We start from the raw sequence: 14,035 nt of genomic DNA, 5'->3' as shown, positions 1-14,035 counted from the left end.
TCCCATGTGTGATATAAAAAATCACACAGCATGGACAATAACAACAATCCAGTGAGGCGTGACCGAGCCTTGCTGAGTTGTCCTCACGAGAGCGAGGTCAGTTTAGTTTGCCGCCTTCACGACAGCAGTTAAGACGGACAGTTTCACGGAGAGATGGAAAATGTCAGCAGAGATATGGCGGAGTCGGACCCTCGCTTCAGGACCTGGGAGGAGTTAGAGGATATCCCCGCCATTGACAGCACCGTCCAGTGGTACGAGAGAGTCAAGCAGGCGTGTTTGGTGACGGAAGCAGGCCTCTCGGCGTTAGAGTGGGGTATTCAGTCCCTGGCCGACATCTTGCAGATAAAACGACTAGCTGGTGAGAAATCATTTGTCCCTCCCCTACCACACCCTCATTACAAGTAAAGTCATGAAACGGGTTTTTCCGTAGCAACAGTCTTGTTAACAGTAATAAAAACGCGACTTGCTTAAAATTGCTTGCTACACCTTGAAATAATTTCTCAAATCAGCAGAAAATTACTTGATTATGATACTAGATAACATGACGCATAAGAAGTATATTTGTCAAATAGGCCAAACATATGCAATTTTGGATGAAAATATATTGATTTAAAAAATTTATTTCGGTGGATATGAACAAAAGCCCCACGCGGCTTCGAACTCGTTATCTGCGGTTCACAAGCCCGATACTTTAACCACTGAGCTTTGATGTTATTCAATCAAATCGATCGATACAAACAATTATTAACATGTAAGACCTTAACAATGTTTGATATTCCAAGGATTTCTACTTACGGTACGTTTTTGGTGAATCTAATTGAAACTGGTTGTAAGAATTTAAGATAGATGCAATTATGTTGCACACGAGCATAAGAAAATGTAGACTCGTTAAACCTTTGCTTATAGTTAGTACGATTATTGGAGCATTGGACTTCGATACCCGAGTACAAAAACATTCGAAGGATAAACTATTACTAGTATTCCACTAACAGCGTGTCAGTTTGCTTGATCGAACTTCTAAAAAATTCATTCATCGATTTCAATAATTACTGTGTACTCATCAATTGGCTGTTCGGGTTCAATGAAATGAAGACTACTTTGCACAACAAAGAAGAACCAATCAATGCCACTAATAATACTGGCCAATCGCAAAGGGTTGTTTACACGAACTATGGCAGTCTAGTAGATAACAACACGTGTTCGATTGAACACGCAACAAGCATTGCGATTGGTCAGTACAGTCAGTGCTATTTTAAGTTCTGTAATTGATACTCAAAAAGTGGAACAGCCAATCACCGTACTGTGAACGACAAAAGCGTTTACTCCAGAAAAAATTTGACATAATGTTTTAACTTTTGTCCAATCAGATCGTCGTAGGCTGAGTTAAGATATTACCTCGTAACTTAGAGAGAGGGAGAAAGAGAGGAGAGAGAGTGAGAATATGGAGTAAATCATGGTGTTGCAGATAAACAAATTAGTTATAAACTGGCAAATAAATTGAGGATAATTATATCCTATATTGACATACATGTGACATTAATCTTTTGCCAGTGACAACAATGTCTATATACATATAGGAATGACTTAATATCAAAGCATAGAAACTTGTAATGATTTTTTTTACTGATGCACATGAATATGACAATACGTTTTCCTAATCTCATTTTAAAACTATATATCCGTGCCCGGGTCTAGCATTAGACTTAGAACCATTTTAACAAGAACTTGGACTTTAGGTAGTTGTGTCAAATAGCAATGTGACGTAGACCTGTCTATTTCATTGCTGGCCACTCAGCCATGACTCTTTGAAATCAACATGATTTGTTTTTGGCTTTTGAGTAAAGAGTACGCAATCGGTGTATATTTCGCTTGAAACCAGCGTCATTTTAAACTTGTTTTGACGCAAGAAATAGATATTTACAACCTACTGAAAGTCCAAGGCCTTGTTAAAATGGTTCTATTTTACTTTGGATCCGTTCTGTCTTTCTGTATTATTTTTCTTTAATTTTGTGAAAAATCGTGAATAATCAAAATCATTATTTGGGTATTTATAAGTCGGAATAAATCAGACACAAGATTTATACCGTTTATAACACTGTCAGATATTTGAAAAAAAGTATCTCTCAGACATCGAATGTTAAAGGATAGCAAGAAATAATTGTTTAAGTTTTAATGTATTGATCGAGCAAATCGATTGAGATATATATATATATATATATATATATATATATATATATATATATATATATATATATATATATATATATATATATATATATATATATATATATATATATATATATATATCTATATCTATCTATCTATCTATCATCTATCTACATGTATATATATATATATATTAATCGGATATTGTGTTCAGAAATGCTTATACACATGTATACATATTCGAATCTTATAAAGATGATTTACAAAATGAAAGAATATCTGCGCAGTGGCTCCAATTTACGTACATGAGGTATAGGACAAGATTTCAACAATTGTCTGTTGTAAAATTTTTTAGAAAATGGTTTATTCGTCCTGGGTCACTAAATGAAGCTGATAAATACACACGTGCTTTCATTTAGGGGAAAATTTTAGTCTACTTGAATTTAGTTTTCTCCGAGAGAAAATTTGGCATTGGTTGAGAAAAATGTCCGTTTTAGGCTCAATTTTCTGGGAAGGAGAGTCTGACCTGGCCCCGATTTTTCTTGGGAAAATAGTATGCAGGGGTTGGGGAGTGGGAGATCAGTGTTTTGATGACAGAGGTGACGTTTTCTTACAGACTGGTTGTAAATTAGCCACCTCTTTGAATAATGCTTGTGTTGGGAGGTATGGAAATGATAAACTTGAAAATGAAAATGATAGAAGCACACACACAAATAAATTACTCCATCAATCAAATCCCTAACACTGCTGAATCCAAATCATACGTATAACTTTAACGTTTTGTTTTAAATAGGATCCTACATTGATGTGGTCACTGGAGACAAGATAGCAGACTTGAAGGAATCTTACCCAATTCTCCAGAAAAGACCCCAAAAGGTTTATAGCCATTTACAAAAAAAAATTAATCTAATTTCTAACATTCAAGTACTAAAATTCAGTGGTATTCCTATCAATATTTTATTGGAGTGTAATAAAAGCGCATACTTTCTGAGGAATTTTTTTTTTTTTACAAATACATGTATTGAATTCCTTACAGATCATAAAAATTACAAAACACAGGTCGGTGCGATTCGTCAAGAGGAGAACTCGATCAGCTCTGGACAACTTTCTGGGTAAATCTCTGATGTTTGTCCTGGACACCATGCTGTGGGTTTCGGAGGGAATCACGCAGTGTTTGGAACCAAAGGCCATAACTACGTCAGAAAAACACGTGCAAACGTCACCGATATCTACCGAGAAAAGTCCGGAAATGGCTTGGGTTGACAAGGTAAAAAATATAAACATAAATGAAAATATATATATGAACGCTTTAAGCAAAACATTTCTTTTAATTTTGAGTTTTGTTACAGCAAAAGATATACATGTTATTGGATGGTCACTAAATTAAAGAAAGGCAACTCTATTTACCGCGTTTCTTCTCTGTACAACGCTTTTTAGAAATTATTTCCCTTGTACATTACAGATTACAGAGGAAGACCAAAGTTTATTGGAGTTATTCAGAAGGTTTTTGATGTTCCCGTTGACATTTTTCGTAAGTCCTTTTTTAAACTGTACAATTAAGTCATCTTCTAAACTATATTAATAATATCGACATTGACAGAATAATATTTTTTTTTACCCTTTAGATTTGTTTTCTGAAAGAAACTAAGATCTTTATAAATGGATCAAAGCATAACAAATCTTCCTATTCCGGTCCCGTCCGGAAATCGACGCGTAGCGTCAAGTCAAAGACGATGAGTCCAGAAAGGCTACAGGAAATTCACGCCCGCAGAAAGGTAATCGTAACCTTTGTGTTCATCTGGTTCAATATTTCGCGCGCGATGAAAATTATTTTCATTGTACGTTATGAATTTTATATCATCGAAGGTCTCCCCCAGAAAGCGCCTCCCTTCGTCCTCCTTCCTGGGAAATCTGAAGAACGCCACCTTTCGGTTGTTTGGACTCTCAACAAGTCACGTGAAGCAGACAGACATCCGGAAGTTCCTAACCTGCAGCAAGCACAGTGAGTGTTGGTAACGTCTGTTTGCATCGAGCATCAATTTCTTGATTGGGCAAAAGTTTTAAAACTTAGTTCGAACAAGGTTAATTTCATGAGTTTATAGCCTTCTCTGGCAATGTTAAAGACGATTTTATCTTTTAAAAAAATGTATGTGGATTCATTCTTTTTCAAAGCTGACTAGTGTTGATCAGTTTTTCTGTCTGTAACAGAGTCCCTGAACGAATGCTCCTTGTTGACCTGTGAGCAAAAGAAAAGAAAGCACCCCGACCAATCTGACGGCTCCGAGGATGACCTCACTAACCTTGACCTAGACAGCTACCTTTCTGAAGAAGACCCTGATTACGAGGTACGTTAGAAAGTGCAGGGTAAGTTACAATTTCGGCAGTCCAGAGGTTGGACCAAATCTCCGCCGAATCAACCAGAATAAAGTAAATTTATATTTATATTACAAATACTTTGATTACTTTTTTTAGCCCACTGATGAGGATACAACTGACGTCAGCATCGACTCCGAGGAGGAGGTTTCCGAGGGGGAACTGGAGGTGGAATCCTCCAAAGATGGAGCTTTCAAGATGCTCAAAGAAAAGTCCAAATCAACAAGTGTAAAAAATTCTTAGACATTGCAATACATACATGTAAACTATAAGCTGTTTCAAGGATACTATTGATATTTAATATATATTTTGATTTGAATTACTTCTTCTAAAGTGAAGGAAAGCAATAAAAAAAATAATTACATATAACCAGAAAGAGTTTGTATGCATGATGAGTTTTCGGAGCTAATCTTAATTATACCCTGCAGGTATCAGATGACAAGCAGATTCCTGGAGACAAGGCACTTGACACAAAAAGAACAGACAACAACAAAAACGAAAAATCTGTAAGCAGTTTATTTAAGTTTAAAAAAAATTGAGATATTTGACACTAAATATCCCTAAACTAACCATTCATAACTACTTGACCGACAAGTTGGTTTTGTTTTCTTGCAGAATCATTAGGACAATTTGATTTTCAATTTGTGCAGGTGTTGAAGCCATCATTTGAAATTACAGAAACTAAAACATCAGTACCAAAGACAATGGAGAAAGCAAGTCCAGTATCTCAAACAAAACCAATGGAAAAAGGTTCTAAACCAACTCAGAAAGTCCCCGACCCTCCTGTGGCTCCTTTGCAATCACAACGACCACCTTCAGAATCGAGTGCTCCCTCTCAGCCACAGCGACCGTCACTTCCGGTATCAAACGCACCGATGCAGCAAATGATGTCACCGCATGGAAATAAAAATAAGCACAATAAATCCGGAGGAAATTCAAAAAACGTTTCGTCTCCGAACCGCCATGTTAAGCAGCATAGTTGTAAAACCCCGGAAAACAAAGAGAATCTCGAAACTTCACAAGTGAAGGAGCTCTCGAAACAAGGAGGTAAAAATGCACCGGTTGTTAAGGAAACACAGGAGCAGCCAAAGTCCGCTAATAGTAGTGCTAAAGAATCAGATGTTTCGGTGAAAACTGCAAAAACATAGACCTAGCTATTTATGAAGTTCCATCACAGACACTTGTGGAAATCGTGGAAAATAATGGACGCCGTTATGTTTATTTACTTTATAGCTGTCCTTGGTACAACTTGTTTTCATTTTTTCAGCCAATTCCTAAGTTGAAACTAGTGCTGACATTGTTTGTTCTTCAGGTTTTCATGTTATTTTTTGTGTGTAAATGTCGTTCGGAAGTTGTTCTAGAGTTCAAATATTTATTTAACTGTGTATTTGTATCAACAAAAGAGATTTATAATTTATTTGGTATTAAAGTCGCAATTCATAACCAGTATTTGTCGTCTATAAATTGCAAATGGAAAAAATCCGTATAAACTATACTGTCTAATGCAAAAGAATGGAACACCCAAAGCCATACAAAAAATTGTAGTCATCGCCGTTTGTGTCCTCTAAAATGTATGTGAACAATACTGCGACTGATTACTGTACATGCGATTCCAAATTTGTTTTACTGTTTTATTATTTTTTATACTAATTAGCATGCCTACTGCCTGCCATATTATATAGTATTTACAAAACGGAAGAACAATTGCTATTTAATAAGAAAGATTTGCATCATATAATTACGTGCGCGGATACAGACAATTTTTCCAGGGTGGGGGGGGGGGTTAATTGTGTAAACCAAGGGTGAGTCTAAGGCATATTTGCTATATTTTTAAAAATTTTTTTAGGGGGGGCGGACCCCCTCTAAATCCGAACATAAAGTATGTCGACCAAAAAGAATATCTTTGCATTTAAATATAATTGAACTCATCAAACGCCTATGTTATTGATCGCATCTTGTCAGCTAAACTCAGAAACAGAAACATTTAAAGTGCACTACAATAACTTTACGAAATTTCCCGTTTTCTCTCTCGATTCATAAAATAAAAATACACAACAAAACAATGCATTTATTGAAAATCGTTCTTTAAAACATGAGGAAAAAATGTAGATAATTTTTGAAGACCATGGCTTCATGTAACTTCCCATAACTTACTGTGAAACGCTCTTGATAACAGTGATAACATTATAATAGAATGTAGTCATATATCACAGTTTTATCCCAAGATAATAGACATTAGTTTTTTACTAGTATACAGTCGTTAATTATTTTTCCCAAATATCTTATTAAAATATATATTATGTGCTATATGTTTGACATCAACATGGTACGTGCGCCTGTAATTATCAGACTAAATGTTAACCCAAATTTACTTTTAGCTACCCCCACCCCTAATCCTGACTAGTTCGGTGAGTGATGTACAAAACAACACAGAACACATAAGTTTGACATTGACCCCTTCAGACTGATATTCTCCCTCAGACTCTTCTGAATTTGGTCACTCTGTCGGGTCGGATCTCCCCCACATAAATACTGGCGCCATCGGGGGACACTGCCACGTCATGGGGCATCCCGAATCCCTGCAAGGTGCACCATATACAGCATCAACATTTTTGTCTTTTATTGAATTAGTTATATTATTATGATTATTAAGAAAATTGTTATTGAATATCAAAATACTAAATATTAAAATTTTAAAAAAAGAGTTTCAGTACCAATCCATCTGGGGACCACTTCTCTACGATGTTGCCCGAGAGTTCTACTGTGAATCCCAGCACTTCGGACACCGAGTATGTCTGGCCGTTTACAGCGTAAATCACATCCACTGTAAAGAAGAGGGAGGCTCTGAGTCAGGCGTGGTCATTTAGGGCCATAAATATAACGCAGACATGGACAATGACAACACAATTTCTTTATCAATTACTTCAATACTTTGTAATTATTGAGAAAGATTGATGGAGCCTAACGCCTTTTTCTCCGAATTTCAATCCATGTTTATTCTAAATCTAAATATATCCAAATGATTACAATGTACATTGCATGGCTATTTACGTCAATTGTGTCTTTGAAATAGAAAACCATTTAGTTCAAAGAGATTTTTTCCCATAGTGATCGTTATTTGCAACTTTCCGTGTGGATTCAATCAGAGGGACTCACAGTTTGGATCGTAAGAGATGGCGAACACTTTGCCAAACTCCCTCTTGTTAATACTGGACACAAACAGACCCGTTTCGTTGACGTTGTTCAGACCAGCACAGAAACACTGGATCCTGTATAAAAGAGCGTAAAGATAAGTACTGTAAGCAAATTTAAATCTATGTCTGGTGACCGCGCATAACGTCAGATTTTGTTTAATGTAAATATGTACATTTAAATATTCAACATTATATATCCTAGCTGCAGATCTGTAGCTCTCTGGTTGAAAAAATTCGGATAGACAAACCAGAGAGCTACAGTTCCAAGCGTTGTAAAAACCTCCGATTTACGCCGCCGTTTTTGTGTCGCTCGCTTCGGGAATTATATCCGACTTTAAAAGCATTCAACCGCCTAAAAAATTGGATTTATTAATTAAACATATAGTTTACCCTAACTCTGCTAACTTTGTTTTCCTTTCAATGGTTCACAACGGCCATCCTTCGCCTTGGAATGTCATCGTTTTAAAAAACTCGCCTTATGACAACCATGTTTACCTAGTAGCGAGATCTCGGGGTGCGTCGATTTACCCAAAAGGACCCAAATGAACCCAAATGGCGATTAAAGTGGAAAACAATTATAATAAAATCCTCATAATTTAGGGAAATTTGGAAAAATAAAAGCCGAAGGTCCAAGACAATAATTAAAATTATTTCAGTATATCTTTAAAAATTGTTTTTGAAAAATAAAGATGAGCATTTTATCTCGATTTGTAAAAGTATATAATGTATGTAATTATATTCAAATAATATAAATATATATATTATATAAAAATAAAACAACTTTTTAAAATAATTTTAATTATAGTTATGGACCTTCGGCTTTTATTTTTCCAAATTTCCCTAAATTATGAGGATTTTATTATAATTTTTTTCCACTTTAATCGCCATTTGGGTCCATTTGGGTTCATGTGGGTCCATTTGGGTAAATCGACGCACCCGAGATCTCGCTACTAGGTAAACATGGTTGTCATAAGGCGAGTTTTTTAAAACGATGACATTCCAAGGCGAAGGATGGCCGTTGTGAACCATTGAAAGGAAAACAAAGTTAGCAGAGTTAGGGTAAACTATATGTTTAATTAATAAATCCAATTTTTTAGGCGGTTGAATGCTTTTAAAGTCGGATATAATTCCCGAAGCGAGCGACACAAAAACGGCGGCGTAAATCGGAGGTTTTTACAACGCTTGGAACTGTAGCTCTCTGGTTTGTCTATCCGAATTTTTTCAACCAGAGAGCTACAGATCTGCAGCTATATATATCCCTGATGAACTAATTTTTTAAAAAAGTATAATTATATTTGTTTGAGATTTCAAAACAATAATATATGTTTTTGTATTACATAATTATATAACTCGACCTTGACATTTGCTGACTTACCTTCCGTGTTCTCTGTCCGCCACACAGATCGTATCACGTGACTCGATGAGGGTCAGACTGTGGGGGATGAAGAAATCAGCGTTCCCTGCCGCCTCCACTGGTCCTGTAATGTAGGCAGTCATAGCTAGTTAGTCTTTCATAGTGGTTCAAATTTTTACTTCATTTAAATATATCTTAATTTCGGATTCTTTACTCTTTTGTGATCAGCTGTACCTTCGAACATTCTGCCCCACTGATGTAGAAGTTTTCCATCTTTATTGAACTTCATAATTCTGCCATTACAATACCTGTCCAAACAGACGAAATATACGTGAAAATCTTGAAAACGATATACTCGTATATGCGACGGTCTTAATAAACAATTGTAGTGGAATTACGACATTGGTTAAAGATAAAACTACATGAATAATAGAAGCATACCGGTATTTTATGAAAATCTGACATTAATTAGACTTAGCGGTCGTGTAATTATTCAAACATATTAAACAGTTTTAAAAAGAATGACTGTTTAGAGTAAACTTAACACGGACCCCCCCCCCCCCCCAACACACAATTCGGTAACGGGACGTAAAGTCCGTCTGATAACAGGAATATAAGCCGATTCTGGGTCGTATAGTTGCTATGTCACGATCCCATGCTAATCACTGACCGTAAGTACTAACAAAAGGTCAGGTTATAAGGTCTTACACGTGTACTGGTGACGGAAATAGAAAATCATTAATTTTATAAGTACCCATCTGAGACGAAAAAGTCTCCATTAGAAGCGACAGCGACATCTGTCGGCTTACAGAAATGTTTGTCGTCACTTCCTGGCGTAAGATGAACACCCAATGTAAGGGTTGGCTCGTGAGAACCTTTTGCAATTTTCATGACCTAAAAACAGAAAGAAAATGGGTAATGGTTTAACATTTCACTGTATAATTTGTATCACATTGTACATGTACTGATTTCAATGAGAATAAATCAATAATAAACCTGATGCAATCCCACATCTGTGACCCACAGGTTTCCTTGTTTGTCTATGGTCAGCCCATGCGGCATGTAGAATCTGAAACAAGTGGAAACTGAGTGCATTATAACTACGGTGGTATTTAAGATACCAACTTGCTTTTTGGCAAACTGATTAGATCCGTTTAAGACATGTCTTTCGTACGGACCTTCCTGCTCCGAAACTCTCTATCCCGTGCCCAGTGGCTGGGTCCACCCTCACCAAGGTGTTTTCCTTGATCGCTCCAGTAGGATCGATAAATCTGTTGTTTTCATCGAACGAACTGCAAATGTTTTGAGACATATAATTAAAATAGTGATTTACCAATGATATTTAATTTAGTTTATTTTCTTTACAACACGTACATATATCGATATATTGACTTCTAAGCTGTTAACAAATGCTTTTATACAAATCTGTATGCTAAATGATATGCTTCAATATTTAAAAATTGTTTCTATAGGATTTCAAACCCATCAAAAACCAGCAGAATACTAATTAATTCGATTCATTAGAGTATTTCTATTAAGATTTCTTCTTTTCTATTTAGATACTATCCGTAGATATTATTAGGAACGTTAAAATATCTTTATATTTCTTATAAAAATGACTGAACACTGTTTAGATATTTACTTGTATTCCCATTTTCTGTTTCCTCTGTGAAATATAACAACTTCGTTGTTGGTGTCAACTGCAACGCCACCTACTTGACCAACTTTGACGTCACTTCCGGGCCAGTGTGGAACCATTTCCGGTGCCGAATTAACACTTCTCTGATCGTAAACCTCATCGAATAAGGCTGCATCCTGTGAAAGATCAAAAAACCAGAAATAAACATTCATATTAATAAATGTGCTTTCTTCCAACCCAATCCTTGAGTAACGTACACCGTTAAATAAATTATATATCAGCACACTCGGTGAAAACCAGTTTTTATCATCTGAAAAAAATAAGTCAAACTGCATTTGATAAATTCTATTCTGTTTCAACATACTGTAAGTCGTTTTGATTGCATGGTGTTCAAATTTCACGTATTAATCGCCATGGTTTTAATTTCACACTGTAATGATCAGGGTAAAAGCATTGAGACGTCTTTTGAAAACTAGTGATAGTATTTATGATTGGTTTGATTTGGCGGAAAAATGATACATCGCGACTATAGTGAAATTAAAAGCATCGTGATTAATTGCAAATCTACATTTTATGACAGAAATGTTGTTGTTGCTCAGGTAAGTAAACGCTAGCTACTGGGATAAATAACATTTACGAGATCAAAAGTCAAACGGTAGCCCCCCCCCCCCTTTAGGTTGTGAACATGTTTGTAACTATGCGTGTACATGTGCGATATGCGTGTACATGTATTTAGTTCAAAGATTTATTTGCCAAATCCTTGACTTATTTTTTTAGATTATAAAATCTGGTTTATTTCACCTAAAGTGCTGATGTATTTACTATTTTACGGTGTACTTGATGTATATATTATCACTGATGACTATTAATGTATAACTCTAGGTAAACACGACTCTTTTGAAATATCTACATACACATGTATACAATGCGTGCTACAAATAGCATTGTTATTATAGTACATGTATTTCTACATTTTTCAAAGGCAAAATTGGACATTAAAGAATTAATAATACGGTATATTCATATTAAAGGGTCAATAATAATGGGGTCTGTGTTTTTCAGGAAGGGTGTCATTCAAAAGAGCAAATTTTAAAAGGGAGACCGCGTCCCTCCTATGAGTATATTAATTCTCGTTTCTCAATAACATGCATATGTTCCGTTTTGGCATTTTTTATGTATTTCTTACACAGAAAATCAACTTTTAAAGACGAAACGAACAAACAACGAAATGACAATACTTCATAACATATTGGCTCGTGATATTTTTTTGAGTCTGTTGGATACACGCAAGAGTTATTCAACATATCTGCAAAAAATTAATGAATGTAAAAAAATATGAGAGAAGACCCAGTGACAGGTGTATAGTTTTCACGTCGACAAACAATGTTATCGTCAGACTTCTATTGATTTGGTGTCGTTGTCAATTTTCATTACACTGTGCCCATTATGCCTAACTTTTGTAGAGATAAAAACAAGGTAAATAACAAAATAACAGGTTGCTTATTGCTTGAATGAAATACCTGAAATCATTTAAGTGTGATGATAAATATAACTTTTTGACAAGAAGGCGACACGATATTCAGTATTGCAGATAACAGGACCCGAGTATTATATAAACAGTTAACTTAGAAATAGTCATCTGTGTACAGTAAGTTTACTTACATCAAATAGTCGAGGTAGATCAGCGATTGAAATTTTCCCATAATTTGCTGATCGTCCATAAGCGAACGTAACGAAAATATTGGCCACAGCCAAACATGTAACAATGGCCGCGGCCATGATGGTTCTTATCGTCTGGTTGTATTTACGTCACTGCGAGATTCACATATCCTTCGGTTTTTCTGTTTTTGTCACCATTAGGAATGCGTCTTACACAAAATGGAAGGATAATTAATGCTCTAGTAAAAGAAATCAATAAATGTGTGGGATGGCCTCTGCGAAGCAAAAACCGATGCTGGAATCGATATTGGAAAGTCAGAAAGGGCTTAGATAGGAAAAGTGGATGCTTGTGGATCACAATTTTATTGATTTTCATGATCGTATCAATTTATAATCCCTAATCTTAAAATCACAACACTATTTTTATGAAAGTCGCAGAAAGTGTTTTTTTAATGGGCCATACATAACATTTTCCACGAAATACACTGTTCAGTGAAGGGATGTATGTTGTTTATTTTTAGACAATGCATCAATAATAATATCATTTTGACATGGACTAGTTTTCTTTTCACAATGTACATGCTAAGAAACAAAGAATGAATGCTTTTAGTATTTTTGTTGCACAGAGAAAATAAAGTTATAAGTCGTGTCCATAACTCATGTCAGGTCTTACCCCTCGGGCTAAAAACCCTACACAGTAGACCTAGGTCCACACAAAGACGTTGTTAATTTTTCCTAACATGGTATTTGTTTATATATTTAATATGTTGGTTTTGCTCTAACTACAGTGTTTGTAAATTTTTATAACTTAAAGTACTTAATTTTGTTTCAAATTTACATTTATCGAAAAAGATCTTTTTTTTCACGCTTGAAAAAGAAATCCGCGATTTTCCATAACAAAAATAAAGTCGTTTCAGTATATATTTGACTTTACACCTGTTAGTCTCTAACATGCTCTTTAGATATAATTCTAAAATAAAATATTTTTTTCAGATTTCCCCCCAAAAAAGGGTCAATATCTCTTCCCCTATAACGCTGACTGCTGCATATAGTAAGGTTTATTCAGAATTCAGATGGAAAAATTAGTTATTTGGAAGTTTTTCCCTTGGTAGATTTTATTCAGAAAGTTTTAATTTGTTTTTTTAGAACAATAGAAAGAACATTACAATTAACGTATTACATTAAATATTAATCCTTATGAGCTAATTAATTTATTAATATATTTAGACTAATTTGAAAGTAAATGATCATATGCACAGTGAACTTGAAAAGAAGACACCCCCCCCCCCCCCCCGAAAAATCAATTATAAACTTAAACGTAACTGTAATCGATTGTCACCTATGTGTACCATATTTATCATTTTCGCTAGCCAAGGGTTTTCGGTCCACTCCGCTCCTCATAAACCCTTAGCAGATCTCATGACGAAAACTCGCTGACAAGCTCCTTTTTATGATTGGCTGCAGCTGCGAGTAGCTGAAAATCTTTCATCCTACAGTACTTGAATTAGGTTGATATAATGAATTTTTGGTATAAATACAACATAAAACACACAATCTTAAATATTCTCATTTTCTACATAGATATATGTACACGTATAATTCTCTAAATACACGAACAACTGGTAGTACATATAGTCATTGAAGACCATG

The 14,035-nt window shown here is 35.3% G+C and overlaps 2 protein-coding genes across 3 annotated transcripts; one reads left to right on the top strand and one right to left on the bottom strand.

The window, feature by feature from the left end:
• The first annotated feature begins 93 nt into the window (after nucleotides 1-93).
• LOC105340122 (enolase-phosphatase E1) lies at nucleotides 94-5,982 on the top strand. Of its 2 annotated transcripts, none has more exons than XM_011446010.4 (10): nucleotides 94-358; nucleotides 2,960-3,042; nucleotides 3,203-3,433; nucleotides 3,629-3,697; nucleotides 3,792-3,941; nucleotides 4,033-4,168; nucleotides 4,375-4,511; nucleotides 4,639-4,767; nucleotides 4,968-5,045; nucleotides 5,155-5,301. In XM_011446010.4, the coding sequence occupies exons 1-10, from the start codon at nucleotides 154-156 to the stop codon at nucleotides 5,161-5,163; spliced, it is 1,227 nt and encodes a 408-aa protein (XP_011444312.3). In that variant the 5' UTR covers nucleotides 94-153; the 3' UTR covers nucleotides 5,164-5,301. The 2 variants fall into 2 exon arrangements, with proteins under 2 accessions (XP_011444312.3, XP_011444311.3); XM_011446009.4 differs by having other exon boundaries at nucleotides 95-358; nucleotides 5,190-5,982.
• A 610-nt stretch (nucleotides 5,983-6,592) lies between these two features.
• LOC105340123 (peptidyl-glycine alpha-amidating monooxygenase A) lies at nucleotides 6,593-12,615 on the bottom strand. Its single transcript, XM_034470825.2, has 10 exons — nucleotides 12,389-12,615; nucleotides 10,730-10,902; nucleotides 10,266-10,379; nucleotides 10,084-10,156; nucleotides 9,842-9,981; nucleotides 9,322-9,395; nucleotides 9,109-9,211; nucleotides 7,696-7,808; nucleotides 7,254-7,363; nucleotides 6,593-7,118 (listed from the first exon to the last, which is right to left on the bottom strand). Exons 1-10 carry the CDS (start codon nucleotides 12,503-12,505, stop codon nucleotides 7,017-7,019), a joined length of 1,119 nt encoding a protein of 372 aa, XP_034326716.2. The 5' UTR covers nucleotides 12,506-12,615; the 3' UTR covers nucleotides 6,593-7,016.
• Nucleotides 12,616-14,035: the final 1,420 nt, after the last annotated feature.

Source organism: Magallana gigas, chromosome 6, assembly GCF_963853765.1.
Source record: "Magallana gigas chromosome 6, xbMagGiga1.1, whole genome shotgun sequence".
Taxonomy (NCBI): Eukaryota; Metazoa; Mollusca; class Bivalvia; order Ostreida; family Ostreidae; genus Magallana; species Magallana gigas.
Note: the sequence above shows the minus strand (reverse complement) of the source record. Positions and strands in the feature narration are given on the sequence as shown.

Coding starts and splice junctions, on each gene's coding strand:
- LOC105340122 (XM_011446009.4), top strand. CDS start 154: ATGGAAAATGTCAGCAGAGATATGGCGGAGTCGGACCCTCGCTTCAGG. Junction 359..2,959: donor GCAGATAAAACGACTAGCTG/GTGAGAAATCAT, acceptor TGTTTTAAATAG/GATCCTACATTGATGTGGTC. Junction 4,768..4,967: donor AAAAGTCCAAATCAACAAGT/GTAAAAAATTCT, acceptor TATACCCTGCAG/GTATCAGATGACAAGCAGAT.
- LOC105340123 (XM_034470825.2), bottom strand. CDS start 12,505: ATGGCCGCGGCCATTGTTACATGTTTGGCTGTGGCCAATATTTTCGTT. Junction 10,903..12,388: donor ATCTACCTCGACTATTTGAT/GTAAGTAAACTT, acceptor GATCTTTCACAG/GATGCAGCCTTATTCGATGA. Junction 9,982..10,083: donor CAGATGTGGGATTGCATCAG/GTTTATTATTGA, acceptor TTCTGTTTTTAG/GTCATGAAAATTGCAAAAGG.